Below are 18,581 nucleotides of genomic sequence, written 5' to 3'. Positions count from 1 at the left end.
CAAGCTGCACCAAGGGAAATTTAGGTTGGATATCAGGAAAAAGTTTTTTACAGAAAGGTGATAAAATTCTGGAATGGCTGCCCAGGGAGGTGGTGGAGTCCCCATCCCTGGGTGTGTTTAACAAAGCCTGGATGTGGCACTGGGTGCCAGGGTTGAGTTGAGGGGTTGGGGTTGGGTTGGACTCGATGATCTTGAAGGTCTCTTCCAACCTGGTCATTCTGGGAATTGAGGGGAGGAAACCTTGGAGTAAATTACTTCATTACCTGAAGCTGAAATTGGAGGATTAACCCCTGGTATGTAAAAGGACCAAAGTTGTAACTGTATGAAAAACTCATGACCATTGTCCATCCTGGGTGTAGGCCCTCTCTGAGGTTCCAGACTGCCCAAGGTGAACCTATTGAAGGCCTTCAATAAATACCCACTTTTATTCTCTTAACCTTGTCTAGCCTCTGTTTCAGGTTGCCACTCCAATACATCAAAGAGAAGTCTACAGCATTAGGCTACAGCTGGAGGAAGCTTCTTTCAGCACGGGTTCCCACTGTGTGACATCTTGTACAACACAGCCTGTCCCTGCTGTGTGGCCCTGTGTCCAGAGACACCCTGACAGGAGTCCCAGGGACCCACCAACCTCACTCTCACACCATAAGGGACTCTGCTCCTCTTCAGCGCCCGCATGGATGCGGCAAATCCTGCTCACGAGGTCAAACCCGGAGTCTCACATGTGAATCCCACACTTTTGGCCAATCTGAAGTACCAAGAGCCATTCTTACCTTGGACAGACAGCTCTGCAATGGTCCTGCTCCCTTCCTTCATCTCACAGATGTACACAGCATCATCATCCGTGGTGACGTTCTGGACGGTGAGCCGGCGGTACGTGCCCTCCTCCTCGATGTTGTACTTCTTGCTCTGCTGGAGCTTGGTCTCCTCCTTGAACCAAGCTGTCTCTGTCCCAGGAACGGGCACCTCACACTGGAAGGTGGCAGATTCCTTCTCCCTGACTTCAAGATCCTTCAGTTTTGCCTTGAAGGGTATGGTGGGCTCTACAGAGGGTAAAAACAGGAAGGAGAAATAAGAGTTTATGATGAGAGCAGGTTTAGATGGGAGTTTAGGAAGAAATTCTTCTCTGTGAGGGTGGTGAGGCCCTAACATAAATTGCCCAGAGGAGCTGTGGCTGCCCCATCCCTGGAAGTGGTCAAGGCCAGGTTGGAGTAAAAGGCCTTAAAAGGAATCCTTCTAGATTGGTTTATTGACAAACCAGCTGGTCATGGGACAGAGCACAGGGCAGAAATTCCAGGTGAGAGTGAGCAGCTGAGCTGGTGCAAGAACCAGTGTTTTAAGGGTCTTACAGCTGAAATCAGTTCAGCAGAGTGATCTGAAAGTTCACAGAGAACCGTGAGGTGGCTGTGCACAGTCAGATGTGGTGGAAAGCACAAAAGGAGGAGTTTTCTGTTCTCCCCACCAGCACCAAAGGCTCTGTATCAGCTTTTGTCAATGACAATAAAAGAAATAGAGAATGAGCCCAGTCTCCCAACTGCCTCAGCCCTCCCCCAGCAGTGGGGCTGCAGTGCTCTGGCCAAGAGCCAAACCCAAGCATAGATCAAACCCACAAAGCAGCTGCATGACAGTGAGGGAAGTCATTTTATGAGCTGAACAATGTCGAATTCCAGCGACAGCTGCGCTGTGACATCACCCTGATACCCCAGCCCTAAAGTGGGGAAAGGGGAGCTGGACTGAAGAGGACAGCCGGCGGTCAGGGCCATGGGACTGGTGCCACAGCCGTGTCACACATTGGATTAGCCAGTGCTGAAACACTGCTCATGCTTCGTGAGAGATCATGCCTTGATATGTACCTTCACCTCCCAGTAACGGCTGTGCCAGCTCCCAGCTGGGTTTTGTGACTCCATCCTGCCTCACCACCCTCACAGTAAAGAATTTCTTCTGATATTAACCTCCCCTCCTTCAGTTTCAATAAGGTACCAGACTCTAAAGGCTTGACAGGACACCTGGAGAGAGCAATGCTGTGGAATATTTTTGTTATCCTGAGGGCAAAACCTAACTGGGAACCCACACAATATGACCACGAACAGGAAGGTGACACTAACTCACCATGTCAACTTGATAATTTTTTTAAAAAATATTATGCCTAAATAGACCTCAGTTTAAGGCAAGTCAAAGTTTTGCCTTGCAAAGCCTTCAGCTGGGGTTCCACAGATCTGCTCTGCCCACACTCCAGATGGTGATTATCCTTTTTCTTTTTTTTTCCTGATTTTTGTTTTTCATGGTTAGATAAGACATTATGATGAAATTCTTTATTCTGAGGGTGGTAAGGCCCTGGCACAGGTTTCCCAGAGAAGCTGTGGCTGCCCCTGGATCCCTGGAAGTGTCCAAGGCCAGGCTGGATGGGGCTTGGAGCAACCTGGGACAGTGGAAGGTGTCCCTGCCCATAGCAAAGGGCTTGGAAGGAGAAGAGGTTTAAGTCTCCTCCAAGCCAAACCATTCTGGGATTCTGGGAGGCCAAGCCAGCTTTGATCAGAAGGATGCAGCCCTCTGGCAGGAGGGAGGCTGGAGCTGCCACTGGGAACATGCAGACCTGCACAAGGGCCAAAAAGAAACACAAGCTGCACCTGAGAAGCACACAAGTGTATTCCCATACTTGGAGCAGCTGGCCATATCATTAACCCCTCTCCCTTTACAGCCACTAAACAGTACCTAAAGTGAAAAAAAATAAAAATAAAAAAGCTATTCCAGGAAAAAGTTCTTAAATGTTCAAGCACAGAAGGGTTGTGTCAAAATCTGTGGTATTGATGATTGTAGAAAGTCTCTGTCTGTCAGCCCCGCTGCCAAAGCAGAAGCCATAATTTGTCTGTGCTGGTTCCAAGGTTGTTTATTCTGTTTATCTCTAACATGTTCTGCTGCCCTGCCGCAGCTCTGTCCTGCAGGGCAGCGTGTGGGGCTCTGCCCTCAGTGGGATGTTACAAACATTAAATACCACAAACTACCTGTGCTGGATTTACAATAACGTGCCAATATCTGTCACCTACGTTGAACAGTGTGTCCCCAGCCTGAACCAACAGAAAAATGCCAACACCACAGTGAAACATGGAGGGCATGAAGAAGGAGGAAAAGGACAAGACACACCCAATTCCTCCATCTTGTCCCCTTTGGACCCCTTATCTAGAATCCTAAAATTTTACTTTTGCACATGTGCCACACTTAATTATTACTGATATCAAACACTCAGAGCTGTTAATTCATCCTGTAAGATTGAAAACTCTTTTCCATGGACAGAGATCACAGACAGTGTCTCTGGGGGCTCTGTCCAGGGGGGTTCCTGACCCCCTGCCAGGGTCCCAGACCTGCCAGGGCAGCCAGAGGAAAGCCCTGGGTTCCCACATGGTTGGTTGACTCTTAGGAGCGTGTTGCATTGACAGCACTGCTCTCCCAGCCAGGGAAAGGCAGTGCAAGGCTATCTTTGGCAGCTTGGGGTCACAGATATCCTCTGAAAACAACTCTGCTTTCGTCCTGCTGACATGTGCACACACATCTTATCTCCCTCTGAATGGAGCTTCGGAGCAACAGCAGCTGATAAACTGAAATGAAGCCTGGGATGAACCCAGCCCAGGGCTTTTGGAGATCTCAGAGTGGTTCCAAAACCCACCAGCCTCCTCCTCCTCCTCCTGAGCATACCTCCCTACTCTTTACAAGGTCTAGAATGTGCCTGGTCAGGCAGAGGGGGTTGATTTGGGTTAGGGGACTACAGAAGGACCAGAGGTCTCCTGAGAGCAGGCATCCCAAATCATCTGGCCCATAACCAGCACCACACCCAGGTCAGAGAGGTGCAAATAAGAGAGAAAATAAGAGACCTGCCAAAACCTGCCCACTGAGAAAAATGTGAGAGGCACAGCGGAGCGAAACACTGAGGGAGCACAGAGCAAGAGCAGTTCATGGAATTAGCAGGAAACTGCAAGAACTTAGATCAAAGACTCATTTTGCTGCCTGTCCTGAGGAAATATTTCTCCAGTCTGTCATAGGCTTTTTCGTTTGGTCCACAGCGAGCAAACTGGCAATGAGAGGATGTTATTTTTAAAAAGCAAGCCCTGCTAACACATATTTTGCTAAGAATAGGTGCAACCTGCAAAGAAGCCCAATGTTTTCTTAACCTTATCAAGGCACATCTGCCCTCTGGACCTCACTTTTTCACTTGCCTACACTTCCTCTTTCTTGTTGCTGGAATTTTCACATTTATTATTCCAGAGGCAAGTTTTCCCTCTGCCTAATGAAAATGATCCAGGAAAGGCGAGAATATGGAAAATCCTCCCAGTAAGAGCTGGCTAAATGTGGACTGACAAACTTCCACCATCTTCAGACTTTCATCTTCCTAGTTACTGTGCTTTCCAAATTCCCCTTCTACCTCCTAATTTCTCAAGCTGCAATTCTCTTTCAGATTTCCAGTGTGACTGTCATGACAGCGACCATCCAAAATCCCATCTGATCAGAGGCAGAATAAGGTGGCCTCAGCACCTGGGTGTTTTTCCCATCTCCATCCTCTTTGGCTTGCAACCTTTAACCTTCTCATCCAGTATCTGGTTACTTTATTCAGGGACTCCAGTGGACACGGCTTGGCCCAGGGTGGAGACCTGAATTCTGTTCTCACCAACTTTACACATGGCCTAGGGAAATCTCCAAAGCCTTCAGGAAACCCAAGCTGGTTATTTATGTTCCTCTCATCCTCCACACTCCTTGATTTGTTAAAGTTTTACTTTTGGGCACAACTTCCCCAACTTCTTTTACAGCTCACATCTCAGTGTACGGATTGTGATTTTATCTCTGTTCCAGACACATTTCTGAATCTAATAAAGCTTCACTTTTCCTTATTTAGGAGAGTGATTCTCTGCCCTGTAGCCTTTCTTCGTTTAAATCTGATTCCCTAAATCCCATTTAGGAACAGCTCAAAAATACCATTTTTTTTTCTCCAGCTCAGTGATCTTTAAGGCACAGGCTCAGCGAAGTGTTCACAAATATTGGATTTCTGGGTCCCTAGGTAACTAGGATCTAGATTGACAGAATATAGGAAACTTTCTATGGATGTCCCATCCCTGGAAGTGTTCAAGGACAGCTCAAACAGGGCCCTGAGCAGCCTGATCCAGTGAGTGGCATCCCAGCCCGTGGCAGGGGGTTGGAACCAGATGTCCTTTAAGGTCCCTCCCAGCCCAAACCATCATGATCCTATGATTCTAGGGGTGGCTGCTTGGAGAATTCAACCTCTCCCACATGGCTGAACAAAGAGAAGTTTGCACAGCAAGATGATCTCCCTCCCCAAGCCTGATAGCAGATGAACCAACAGAATCACCACTGACACAACAGAATAAAAAGCTTTTTTTCATCTGCTGCATCATTCTGACCTGTCTTGGGAGGGCTGAGAAGAACTCCTGGTGACACAAAGGAGAGTCATTTATCAGGGCCTAATAATAACCAACACACGTAGATTTTCCATGGCAGCCTTGGCCTGGACAGGGAGCCAAACGTGGCAGAGCGTAAAAAAGAAACAATCCATAAACATTTCCACTTCAGCCTCCTGACTCACAGGCAGCTCTGGACAACAGACACGGATCAATAACCTTTTCCCATGGTGCTTGGTTGCTTCCTTTGCTTTTCCCAGCTCCTTTGGAACAGGTTGAAGCCATGAGAGCAATAAGAGAAGCACAGGCAGAGTAGGGGGATTTTGTTTTTGCAAAGTGTTGGGCAGGGAACTGAGCTTCATCCATCCTCAAAGTGATCACCCACCCAAGATCCAGGACTGATCTTCAGCCCCAGGTCCCAGCTCATGAGATAATCACAGCTTTCTGGAACAGGACAAATGCCCTTGCCCACACCACTCAGCACCTCCAAGGGACAGCAAGGGGTGGGACAAGTGCCAGTGAGTTCCACGGATCAGGTGTCACTGATGGGACTGAGCCACTGATGGGAAAGACAAAGGCTCTGAATGGAAAAGGAGATGTCCCAAAAAGGGAAAACAGAAAATCAAATAACACCTGAGAGTCTTAAAGATGAGTATGAAACACAGATAATTCCTACTTATTTGGGTTTCTAATTTATTTTCTGCCAGTGAAAAATCATCGGTTTTACCACTCAAATGGCAAAATCTTTTGTCTCTGACAGCTCATTTATAGGTACTGCCTGGGTTGCAAAACTGCCTGCTGTCCCCTTGCCAAATGGGAGAGCAGCTGGAAAATTTTGAGCTTCCTGGATTGTTCAAGGCTAGGTTGGATTTGGCTTGGAGCAACCTGGTTTGGTGGAAGGTGTCCCTGCCCATGGCAGGAGGTTGGAACAAGATGATTTTTAAGATCTTGTCTAATTCAAACCATTCTGGGATTCCATAAAAACTGCGTGTCACACTTTTGTTACCATGCTGAAGAACTAGGACTGACCTCCACAAGTGTGGAGTGACTCTCTGAAGGCAAGTTCTTCACCACTGACTATGGCAAACAAAGGCATCCTGGACCTGGGAGGTTTTCTAGGAGCATTCAAGGAGCACGGGCTATCCAGCAGCTCAAGCTGGGAAAAGGCTGAAGAGCCTGGCAAGAACCAGGCTGCTGGTGGGTCACTGTACAGGAAAACTGAGCTGGACTGTAATTAGAGTTGGAGTAGGTCTCCCAGGGGATCCAAGGCAGCCTGACACGCTCATCTTGTAGGGAGAGGTTTCCACTACTACTACAAATGGCACGTCTGAGTAAACCCCATGGTGAGCACAAACCCAGATGTGATTTAAGCCTGGAGGGTGAGACAGGGCATTGGCAGGCACTGACCCAGAGCACAGAAATGGATCTCTTACATTGCTGTGAAACCAGGACTGATGGGAGCCTTAGGGATCTGGTGCATCCCAGCTGCCCCACAACCAGCTGATGCCTGTGAAGGCTGACCTAGAACAGAGACTAGATGGAGCTAAGGAATAAAATAGGGATTTATCAGGAGATCTATTTTCAATAGATCTACCTTGGGCAGCACAAAAGCCCAGCCAGGTGAACTTAAAATGGTTACAATGTCCGACCAGTCACAGAGCCTAACACTTTTATAAGTTTTGGTCCATTAGCATATTGGAGTTCATTGTCCCATTCCAGCTTTAGCCCAGGCAGTCCCATCCTGCTTGTTTTTCTCTCTCCAGCCCACGGTGTTTGTGCTCCTGGGCTGAGATTTGGATCATTTGTCCTTGGTGCCCAGCTGGAGAAGGAATTGTTTTGTCTCCCTGCTCTGTGCAGAGAGCTCACCATCCCTGATATGAACCTCAGACCCACACACTAAAGCAGCACAGAATCTGAAAATAGAAAAACTAAAACCTGTTCTGCCTCATCCACCCCTGCCTGGCATCTCTTTACTGCCCTCCCTAAGAACCACCAGCAACGGGACTCTGTCCCAGGTCATCTGTTCAAGTGCACAAGGCCTTTCCACCAGGAGGGCTTTATTCACATCTAAACACACTCCCCTGCAGCAGTTTTGAGGCAGACATTTTTTTCAAACCAAACCACCCACCCCACCCCAATTCAAGGGCGTGTCCTTGCAGGCACGTCCACCCTGGTGAGAACCACAGCCACCCACCTTTGACAGTGACAAGCACAGAGCTGTAGGTCTGCCCCGCCAGGTTGGAGGCCGTGCAGGTGTACAGCCCATTGTCCGTCTGCTTGCAGAAGAGGATCTTCAGCACAAAGTTCTCCTGGTCATCCTCATAGATGACGTGCCGCCGGCCTTCCAAAATGACCTCGTTGTCCTTCTTCCACACGATCACGGGCTTGGGCTCGCCCGTCACGTAGCAGCTCAGCTTGGCGTGTTTGCCCTCCGTCACGCTGCACGTGCGCGTCAGCGCCCCGAAAGTGGCGTTGCGGGCCCCTTTGGTCAGTCCCGCCGCCCGCTCGTAGTCCCGGGACAGGCTGTAGCCGATGCCGGACAGCCCTTCCACCGCGGAGTAGGACTGGGCAGAGGCCGCGTCCAGCGTCCCGTGGGAGATGTCCATCTTCCTGATCTCCTCCCGCCTCTTCTGCAGGTGGGACAGCAGGGAGGCCGTCTTTCCGCAGCTGCTGTCCCAGTTGCCGGGGTTGGAGGAGCCATGTGTTTCCACCACCAGCGCGGCCGAGGCGCTGGCGGAGCCGATGAGGTTCTCTGCCCGGCAAGTGTAGGTGCCACTGTCCCCCAGCTGGGCACACTGGATGGTGAGAGCGTTGGACTCCCCAGAAGACTCGATCTGGAAGCGTCCAGCGTCTGCCTTGTTCCTCAGGTATCTCCCATCCTTCTCCCAGTTCACCGAGAGGGGAGGGCTGCCCTGGACTTTGCATTTGAACATGGCGTCTTCTCCCAAGGTTACTTTGATGTTGGAAGGTTTCTGGATGAAGTAAGGGGCTGACTCCGTGACTGTGGTCTCCTCTCCCACTTTGATGCTGACAGCAGCAAAAGCCTCCCCGATGGTGTTCTTGGCCCGGCAGATGTACTGGCCACTGTCCTCCAGGCTCAGGTCGTAGATGGTTAGCCGATACAAATCCCCATCCTCTGTGGTTTTAAACCTTCCCCCAGACTGGACTGGAAGTTTATCCTTTTCCCAGCTCACCACTGGGATGGGGTTTCCAACGATCTGGCAGCTCAGGGTGGCATCCTTCCCCACAGACACCATGAACGCTTTGGGCCGGGTCAGGAAGCGCGGGACGCCGCTGAGCGAGCTGTAATCCATCCTGGCTTCCTTCCTACAGGGGGACAGAGAAAAGCGTCAGGAGAGAGCAGGGCAGAGGCTGCAGCCAAAGAATCACTGCACTCCTGTGGTATCAGGGTGTTTGTCACCTGGAACCCTCATGTTTTCAATGCCCTTCTTATTATGGGTGAGAAGGAATATTACTGGTCTTGAGGATTTCTTATATTTGAGGTTAATAAACTGCTGCATAAGGCAGCTCGCTTCCCCACAGGGCAAAACAGAGCTCTTTGGGCTGTTCACACAAAAGGAACACGATGCCTTTCATCTGTGGCGCTCAGAAAGTGACCTACACTAAAGCTGTGGGACAGATAGGCTGGTTCTGCAACCACAAGGAATAAACTGGACAACACGTTCTGAGAGATGGGTCTGCCCATCAAGATACTGCCTCCATCACAGAATGGTTTGGGTTAGAAGGGACCTTGAAGATCATCTTATTCCACTCCCCTGCCATGGGTAGGAATGTCACTCCCTAGACCAGGTTTTCCAAGAAGATTTGAGTGCACCATTTCTCTTAAAGCTGTTTAACCTCTTTGGCCTCATGATGCCAGACCCCTCTGTCCTGGCAGCTCCTGTCTGACCGTGGGCATGGTCCTACTCCAGGTGAGCACATCCCTGCTTTTTCACCTTCAAAGTGCTGCACACAGCAGAAGGACCAGGGCTCTGGACGCTGTAACTCAGAAAGGAAATAAAACCCAGTGAGACAGAAATATCCTTCTTAATCCTACAGCAGTTTGGCTTCCCTGCTGGCCACACATCCACCCACTCTCTCACCCAATGGCAGGTGCTCTCACCATCTCCCCCCAGCTCCAGCAGAAATCAATAGGAGCAGGCCAAAACCCTGCTTTAATTTCTTAAATCACCATTTCTCCATTCTCCTCCAGCTCCTGTTAGTGCATTTTTGTTAATGCACAAATCACTGATGGCATCAGGGAGTGAGGGTTGGATCGACTTGATGCATGACCTTGGGAAAAATCACTTCTTTTCCCAGTTTCTTGTCTCCCCTCCTACTTCTTCATATCAAGACAGGGATGGGCTAGCAAATAATCATGTGTACAGTGTACATATGACAATGCACTTGCTGAGGTAAATGACAAATTGTGCATGAAAATTAATTACAGATTAAAAATTTAATTCCATTTATGCTGCTGGGAATTGAAAAATACAAGTTACCATTCAATCCATACACTGAAAAGGATTGTCACAAAAATACAAAATCATATTTGTTGTGAGAGCCCAAGAAACTTTTGGAAAACTGCCTCAGGCACAGGGTGGGATTCTCGGGGTTGTCCTGAGCAAGGCCAGGAGCTGGACTCAATGGTCCTTTGTGGGTCCCTATGATTTTGTGATTATTATCATTCCAGATGATATCACTGAGCCAAACTTCAAACTTCATCTAGGTCACAGATCTAAGGCAAAACCAAATGTAATCTTTCTACATTTAACAGAAAATAAAACCCATGTCCTGTCCTATCCTGCGTCTCCCACTCCGAAGGACACACAAAATGACAAGGAGCAATCAAAGACTTTTCCTTCCAGATGAGATCGATCCTTTCTAAGTTAATTCCATTTTGGTTGCTTTTATTTCCTAGTACTGAGCAAATTTCATTATTCTTCCACAAGTCTTTACAAAATAAAGAAACAAGTTTCAAACATTAAATCTGGGAGGGGAAAAAAAGTAACGGGGAAAATTTACTTTTATTAAATGCTAAAAGGGTAAAGAATGATTTGCAGTCATCAGTGCTAAGACCAGCTGACTTTCTGTCAAGTGGCCACCTTCAATACACAAATCTCTTTTTCTCTTGGTCTCAAACTAGTCTAGAAATCTGTGAATTAGTTTCAACTTCTTGGACCTTCTTACTACCTCCAACCTCTGCCCTCAGCTGAGCTTTAAAATGTGTTTTCAATAAATGCTTGTGCAGCTGCAAGCAGAGAAGCTGCATGAATGGTTAGAAGGGGCAGATAGGAGCCTGGGGCTTGAGCCAAAGTACACTGAAGTCAGTGGAAATTTCCACTGCAGTCAACTGATTGGCAATCAGTCTCCTGCTCATTTGGAGAAGGACCATTTCAATGCTCAGAAGGAGATGCTGGGGTTCAGCTCAGCTCTATGAAATGTAAATTTTAAGGAATTTAGAGATTTTAGAGGAGCTCAGGTTCTAGTTAGAGATAAGCCTTACTAGAGTTAATTAAAATAAATGAGTAGGCCTTGATGAAGTTAGGAGTTAGTAGTTAACTAATAATTGATTGCTCGTCAGCACAATGTTTGGTTAGCTGGATTTATAATGAAGAATACACAAACTGACAAATAGCTTTTAGGAACATAAGGCAATTGTGGACCTCCTCTGTTCTGAAACCAACTGAAGACAAGGAATGGGAGTTCTACCAAGAGTTCATTTGTCATATTTGCATTGAAAAGGTAGAAAGGTCAGAACGAGGAAGACTTCATTTACTTCCTCATTTTGGGACTCCTCCCTATGAAAGAGACGCCGACCCATTTCAAGGGACAAACTACACATGCTGAATGGCTTTGGAAATGATCAGCATATGAAACGAGGAATGGGATGTACCAAAATGATGAATATGTATTTGTATTTTGGGTATTCAATACTTGTATGGATAAAAGGATTCTGTAATCACCTGGAAGCTGCAGTGTGGATTTGGGAGCAGTCCCCCACACAATAAACACAATAAACACACACTTTCTGACTTTAAACTGTTAGAGAGTTTTTGTCCATCACTGTTGGATATTGGTACTAGACCAATACCCATATTTCTTTAATAATTCATTAACTAAGACCAACAGTCAAAAACACAGACTCGGAGCTCATGTCCTCACATTTCCCAGCCACGAGCTTGAATTTCAGGCTGCACTGTGCCATCAAAGCACTTGGGTTCACCTTCAGAAGACGCTGCCACACCTCACCCTCCCTGGGTTCCTATTGTGTCCACTAGATTCATCACTCTGACTTATTTCCAGCTTTGTAGTGTCAAAAAAGAGCAGAACAACAGAGTTGCTTCACTTCTCCATCAAACTGGGTTCTGCACAGCATGGGCAAGTGCCTGGAGCACTGAGGTGGCTGCAGAGACATGAGAGGAGCTGCTTGGGGACCTCCCAGCAACCAGGGGTTTCCCTAAACCCACCTGTGTGCTGTTTCCATCACCGTGGCCCCAGGAGACATTTCTGTTCCTGCAGGAGCAGGGTGAGGGCTCTCAAAGCCTGGCTCTTGTGCTGCTTCACATCCTAAAGTGCATCTTTCTCTGCCTGCTCAGCTGTGCCCAAACACACACACCCCAGAGATGCTGCCTGGTACCTCTGAGAGTCAGGAACAGCCAAAAACCAGAGAAGCTCCTGCCCCAGATGCCTGTTGGGTTTGCTCCTGAACCAAACTGGTGCAGCAAATCCATCCAAGATGCTTCTTCCCAGTGGCCTCAAGGTCCAGCCTCCCCCTCCCATGGCTCCCGAAAACTCAGCTGGTGTTTGCTCCCATCCAATACAAGATCCTGGGTCCACAGACCTCCTGGTGTGGGGTGAAAACCCACATCCCCTGCTCTTGCCTACACCTCCAGCAGCTTTTGCCATGTGCCCTGACACTCTGTAAGGTTTTCACACCATTATGAACAGCCACAAGGCCAGAAGAAAATCCAGGGATCAGTGAAAACTGTGCGTGCTCATCATTATTTTAGATATTTTTTTAACATGGAAAGAAAAAACAGGGTTTATTCCTTAAAGCATAAGCTCTGCTGCTGGCTTGCTTTTATGAGACAGACACTTCAGTTCTTGTATCTTTAGTCCCCATCTGAAAAAGAGAGGGGGAAACTTGTTTTATGGGTGTGGAGAGCATGAAATGCAGTAAGAGGCATGAAATCCTAACCTGCAGCAAGGATGAGGCTGCGTGTGTATCTAACACATCTAACAAGTTCGACAGGCTGCACAAGATAAATTACATTTTACAATTTCAAATAGGATAAAATGCATCACACTGGATTATGATGATAAATAGATTTAGGAGTCAGGAGAGGACAGACTTGTGAATGTACTGAAAGGACAAGATTTAATATTTCTACAGTGTAACTTGTCAACCAGCTTATTGAATGATTACTCTGATTTCAATTATTTACATGTTCATTCAAACTTCAAAAAAGCTCAGTAACTCTGAAACTTTAAAAAAAAAAAATAGCAACTCTCTGCACGCGCCAGGACAGCTCTCTTAGAAGCAACAGGAGCAGCAACAAAGCATGAATAAACCTAGTCAATGCAAATGCCCTTTCCAATAAATCTCAGACATTTGCCAGTGTCATATTTCCCCATGTAATCCCTCTGTGATTAATCATTTGCAGCAGAGATCACATTCCCATCTGGGGCATTTCTGAGCACGCCAAAGGCAAACTGGCAGCACTTATAATTTTGCTTATGTCTTTATTCATTCGGATCTTCCCTGGTTTGTGTTTGGGGAAAGAGGCAGAACTGCACAGAGCTGTCAGATAATGCAAATAAATCACTGCCCTGGAGCCAAGACGCAGCTGGTCCAGGCCTCCTGTGCCAGCCCTGCCAGTGTCTGCCCCACAGTGCTCCCAGGGACAGGGGAAGGAGTGCCTTGCAGTGGGAACCACCATGGAGTTGTCCAGCTCCTGCTGGAGTACCTGGAAGTGGAACCCATCAGGAGGTGGAGAGCCCTGGTGGTGGTGCCACCGAATCCCAGAATGGTTTGGGTTGGAAGGGACCTCAAAGCCCGTCCAGTGCCACCCCTGCCATGGGCAGGGACACCTTCCACTGTCCCAGGTTGCTCCAAACCCTGTCCAGCCTGGCCTTGGGCACTGCTAGGGCAGCCACAGCTTCTCTGGGCAACCTCTGCCAGGGACTCCTCACCCTCACAGGGAACAATTCCTTCCCAGTCTCCCATCCATTCCTGCCCTCTGGCAGTGGAAGCCATTTCCTGTGTCCTGTCCCTCCATCCCTTGTCCCCAGTCCCTCTTCAGCTCTCCTGGAGCCCCTCCAGGCCCTGGAAGGGGCTTTGAGCTCTCCCTGGACCCTTCTCCCCTCCAGGCTGGCCACCCTCAGCTCTCCCAGGCTGGCTTCATCCCAGCCCCCTGGGATTCACTGAGCAGAGCTGGCTGATGGGTTGGTTTCACGTTGCTTCATCAATGCTGATCTGCACCTGGAAAACCTTCTACAGCCTCTGAGAAGGCAGAGGTCCCCCCATGGAACTGCCCCCCAAGCTGCCAGCAGCCTGTGATGAAGCTCTTTGTGCGAGAGGGGACTGGGGTAACAGGTTATTCTCCATCCAAGCCTTTCCATTCAAGGATTAGAAAGAGAATCCTGTCCACCAGGAATCAGGACAAAGAGAAAAAAGCACCATACAATCCATCTCATAAATCACTCCTGAGACAAAGGTGGCCATGAGTAGCAAAATTAGAGACTTTGGGGACATAATTAAACCTAAGGGATCACCAGGGTCCAAACACAGATCAGAAGCACAGAATTTCTCTCAACACCTCATTAAGCCTCATTGTGACCCTGTTTGCTCATTTCCTCAATCCTCTTTTACCCTTTCTTTGCCCAAGTCAAAAATACGTTGATTTGAGGTATTTTTCTTGCCTTTGGAGTTTATGTTTCCTGAAATTCCTTTGCAATGCTAAATTCTAATCCTCTCACTCCTTTTCCTGACAGGAAAGGCAGGATTTACAGGGAACCTCCTGTCTCTGAATCCTGAGCTTTCAAAGAACATCACTGAAATGAAAACTCCAGATAAAAATCAAGGCAGCACCGGTATTGCTGTAGTTTACATGACTTATCTGTTTGTATTGTTCCATCTAAAAACATCAGGAAGTGGAATCTGTGGGTGGGAAGGGAAGTCGATGAGTTGTCAAATGGGAAGTTTGGGTTTCCTTTGGTGTTTAAAATTCTGCTGAGGGAAAACAGCAGTAACCCAGCTGCCCTGTCGCTCCCAGGGAATGGACAACTTTGGAATAGCACAAGTGTTGGGTGTCAGCAGCAGGCTGGGTGACATCAGCCGGGCTCTGGTGGGTGCCTGAGAGCCATCACAGCAGACAGGGAGCTCTGGGGGTGAAATGCACACCAGCACACCCAGTGATCCCTGCCCATTTCACCCCCAAATTGGGGCTCGGATTTGCGCCAGCGCTCTGATCCAGGGAGGTGGGATTGATCCCGTTCCACAGCTCCTCTGTGCATGAGGAGCTGGGCTCAGGGCTTAGCTTGGGCCACTCTGAATTCCACTCCAGTGAGGGAGCAGTGATTTTGGCATGTCCAAAGGTCACTGGATGAGCAGATGGGAGAAGTTTCTGTGGGGGATCCGTCGCTGGAGGTGTCGCACAGAGAACGCGCAGCGCACTAAGCCTTTTGCAAGGAGCTTTTAACTCGACTCAGAATAAAGCTTGTCTGCATTCCCTCCCATCCACAGCCTCCATCCTAAGCCAAAATCCATGGGAGATGTGGAGGGAAAGCTCGTGGCAGATCAGGGGCTGACATGGTGTTAAACATGGTGAGCAGCCCTCAGGGGAAAGGAGAAGCTCGAGACAATTCTGACCTTCAGGGTAGGGCTAAATATGCACCAAGAGGGACCTGCATCTCCTCATGCTCCCCCTGTTAATTATTATCAATAACCTGGATGTTCCCAAGGATTGGTAGCAAATAAGGGATCGAACATTTAGAGAATTCCAACGAGGAGCAAGAACAAATCACGTGCTTTGTGCACGTCACTGGGCAAGAGGGTCAGATACCTCCCAGCCATGTTAGCAGCACACACTTCATAAAAACCACAAGTGAATCAAGCCACTTAGGTGATTTATATGCTTAAAACACTTTTTACCTTTCCTCTCTACAGGCCTAGACAGACCTAGCTTAGAAAACTCATCCCAATTTCAACCACCTGGCCAGAAACCATTTTCCATCAACACAGTAACAACTCCAAGAAACTCCAATCAGGGAAGGGATTTCATCCTTTTTGGGTTTTACTGCAACATGGGGACTTCACCTCACATTCCACCCTTGATGGAGCTACAAAACCACCCCTGAAACTCCCAGAGGCCTAAAACTGCACAGAGCAGCCCCTCAGGACTCCACAGCAGCCACTTTTCCTTCTATTTTTCTGAGCCTCCCAAGGCTGCTCTGACAATAGCAAAAGGCCAAAGCACCAGGGAGGTCTGGGCACACTGTGATGCTCACTCCTGTTCTGTGGGGCTGAGAATAAAGGAGACAAATGGAGAGAAAACACACAAATTCTGGGGTTTCCACCCAGGAGACAGAAAAGGAGCGATGTAAAACTAGAAACTTCGACATAAATTTCACCCAACTGCATTTTGCTTTAGAATCCCAGGAAAAAACCAGACCTGCAAGGCTAGAAATGCTCCTGTTTTAGCCCATGTGATTTCCTACATGAGGGAGTTGCAGGATCACAGCTCCCATATGGACAAAGAATTCCCGTGGTGACAATCAGCCGTGGCTCTGACCTAAGCCCTTGTATTTTAACAAGTGGACGTCATTGTCATTACAGTCACTCCACCCCATTGAGCTGTAGGGCCCAAAATAGCCTCAGCTGTCGAGCTCCATCTCTCCCTATCTCCCCTCAGAACCATTTGGAGAAATGGGAGGAGGGTGGGGGGCTGCAGAGTGGATCTACATTGACACCAGAGAGGAGCTCAGAGGGGAAAAAAGTCCTGGCTGAAGGGAAAAGCTGCAGTGAGATTATGCCCTGGAAATAAAGCTTTTTGAAACGTTCCTTTCTGCCACCTCTCCATGTGTTTTCCAGGCTCTCCATGTCCAGTGGTGTCTCAGATTTGGGGACAAAGTGTATTTAGTTGAGTCTACAGCTCTAAACCTGATTTTTTTTTTCACTTTTCTCCTCTGGAGGCTGATCTTTGCTCAGAAATAATTAAGCAGAACAATCCACATTTGGCTCAGAGCAAAGTAAGGATGGATTTACCACCTGCACCTTCAGCTCCATCCCCAAATAAGTTTCATAAAGCAAAACATCCTCCAGCATGGCACAAAAATAACCTCGCCCCTCCCTCAGCTAGCAACGACCTTCTCCGCTTCCTGCTGGACATCAGCATCCCCAAATCCACCTCTGCTTAGCTGAAGGTTTTGCTCTTACCTGGAGTCTTGTCTGAGGCTGAGGAGGACAAAGCTCTGGGCAGAGGAAGAAAAAGCCGATTCCTACTGAGATGAAAGGAGGGGGAAGAGGGAAGAGGGGAACAGAGGACATGGGGAGACCATGTTGGCTGGGCTTCCCCCCCTCTTTCCCCTCCAGGAAATAAAACAGAAACCCCAGCGACGGCAGGGACGTGCAGCAGAAGGTCCCCCCAAGTCCCCCTGCAGTGGCTCTGCTGGCCGGGGTTAGGCTGTGCCACCCACCCGACCCTCCTCTGGGTTGTCCTCCTCCAGTCAAATCGCTGACGTGCTTCTCCTTCCCTCCACAGCCCGGCTCCAAAATAGCTCTGGGTGTCATTTACCGGGGAGATTAAATTTCCTGCAGCACAGAGGCGAAAGGGCAGCGTTTTAGGGACTCGCTGCCACGGCCCAGCAACAGGACAGGGCAAAAGCCCCATCAGAAGGGGGTGCTTGGGTGGGGTGGGGGACAGGCTGTGGGGACAAGGTGGGTCAGAAGCGTCCCTCAAGGGTCCATCCCACAGCCAAGTGCTGAATGTGATGTGGGGACTCGGGAATGGGCGGCTGCTGAATTATCAGCCTCGCACACCGGGCAGGAATTCTGTCCCAAAGGCATCAGATCAATAATAGGTTTATTTATAACCTCCCAGGCAGGAGCTATACAATGGCAAATCAACAGCAAGTTGATAATCCCAAGTGTGTCTCTGCCCCTTCACCTTGTATGTATATATATATATTTATAGGCTATATATTTCCCCACCTTTTTACCTCATGAATACAAACTGCATGCAAAAATGACCCGAGCTGCCAATCCATCACGTTTTAGAGGCTCAAGATCATAATTTCTATATTTACAAGTCAAATTTCTAGTTTTTAGAAACAATTTCCTTGGAGTCCGCACCAATTCTTATCGGCAGTCACGATCTTTTACATTTAAAACTGATTTCTGCAAATGGTGGAAGAGCTACAACAGAGCCCAGCAGGCCCCCCGGAACCACTTCAGCTCTGTGCAAATATCAGGAGTGAACTACAAGATACGCTTATTTTTGGCAGTAAGCAAAGCAGATAAGGTGCTGCATAGCCCAAGGCTCTGAAGACAAGGTGATAGGTTGTGTTAAATCACTTTTCAGGGCACAAAACCACCACCAGGGCAGCACAAGGGAGTTTTAGCTGGGACTTTTGAAAGCAGAGCTTGAAGAGAATCACAGAATTCCACAATGGTTTGGGGTTGAAGGGACCTTAAAATTTAAAATTTAAATTTAAAATTTAAAAATTAACAATATGTTTAATCCCCCAGGAATTGTCCAAGGCCAGGCTGGACAGGGCCTGGAGGAATTTGGGAGAATTGGAGGTGTCCTTGCCCATGCAGGGGATGGAATGAGATGAGGTTTAAGGTCCCTTGCAGCCCAAACTAGTCTGTGATTCTACCAAAATTAATAATAAGATTACAGGATTGAAGAGGAAAAAGGATTTATATACCAGAATTGCAAAGTGACTCCACCAATGCCCTGTGCCAGGGCTTAGCAACACTTTCAGGGAAGAAATTTCCCCCAATATTCAAACTAAACCTCCCCTGGCACAACTTGAGGTCATTCCCTCTCCTCCTGTCGCTGTTCCCTGGAGCAGAACCTGACCCCCTGGGTGCCTCCTCCTGTCAGTTGTGCAGAGCCACAAGATCCCCCCTAAACCTCCTTTTCTCCCCTTGTTTTTTACCCTAGTTCTCCAATG

General features: G+C 48.2%; 1 protein-coding gene across 1 annotated transcript in view; it reads right to left on the bottom strand.

The window, feature by feature from the left end:
* Positions 1–17,117, bottom strand: part of OBSCN (obscurin, cytoskeletal calmodulin and titin-interacting RhoGEF) — a 181,499-nt gene extending 164,382 nt beyond the window's left edge. Inside the window, exons 1-3 of the mRNA XM_072925248.1 lie at positions 16,840–17,117; positions 7,594–8,726; positions 771–1,040 (exon numbers count right to left, since the gene is read on the bottom strand). Of these exons, the coding sequence (XP_072781349.1) occupies positions 771–1,040; positions 7,594–8,713 (1,390 nt within the window). The 5' untranslated portion in view covers positions 8,714–8,726; positions 16,840–17,117. The remainder of the gene's footprint in view (positions 1–770; positions 1,041–7,593; positions 8,727–16,839) is intronic.
* Between the last annotated feature and the right edge of the window lie 1,464 nt (positions 17,118–18,581).

The sequence above is a fragment of the Taeniopygia guttata genome, chromosome 2 (genome assembly GCF_048771995.1).
Source record: "Taeniopygia guttata chromosome 2, bTaeGut7.mat, whole genome shotgun sequence".
NCBI classification, from domain to species: Eukaryota; Metazoa; Chordata; class Aves; order Passeriformes; family Estrildidae; genus Taeniopygia; species Taeniopygia guttata.
The sequence above is the reverse complement of the archived record's forward strand: the minus strand, read 5'-3'. Positions and strand labels throughout refer to the sequence as shown.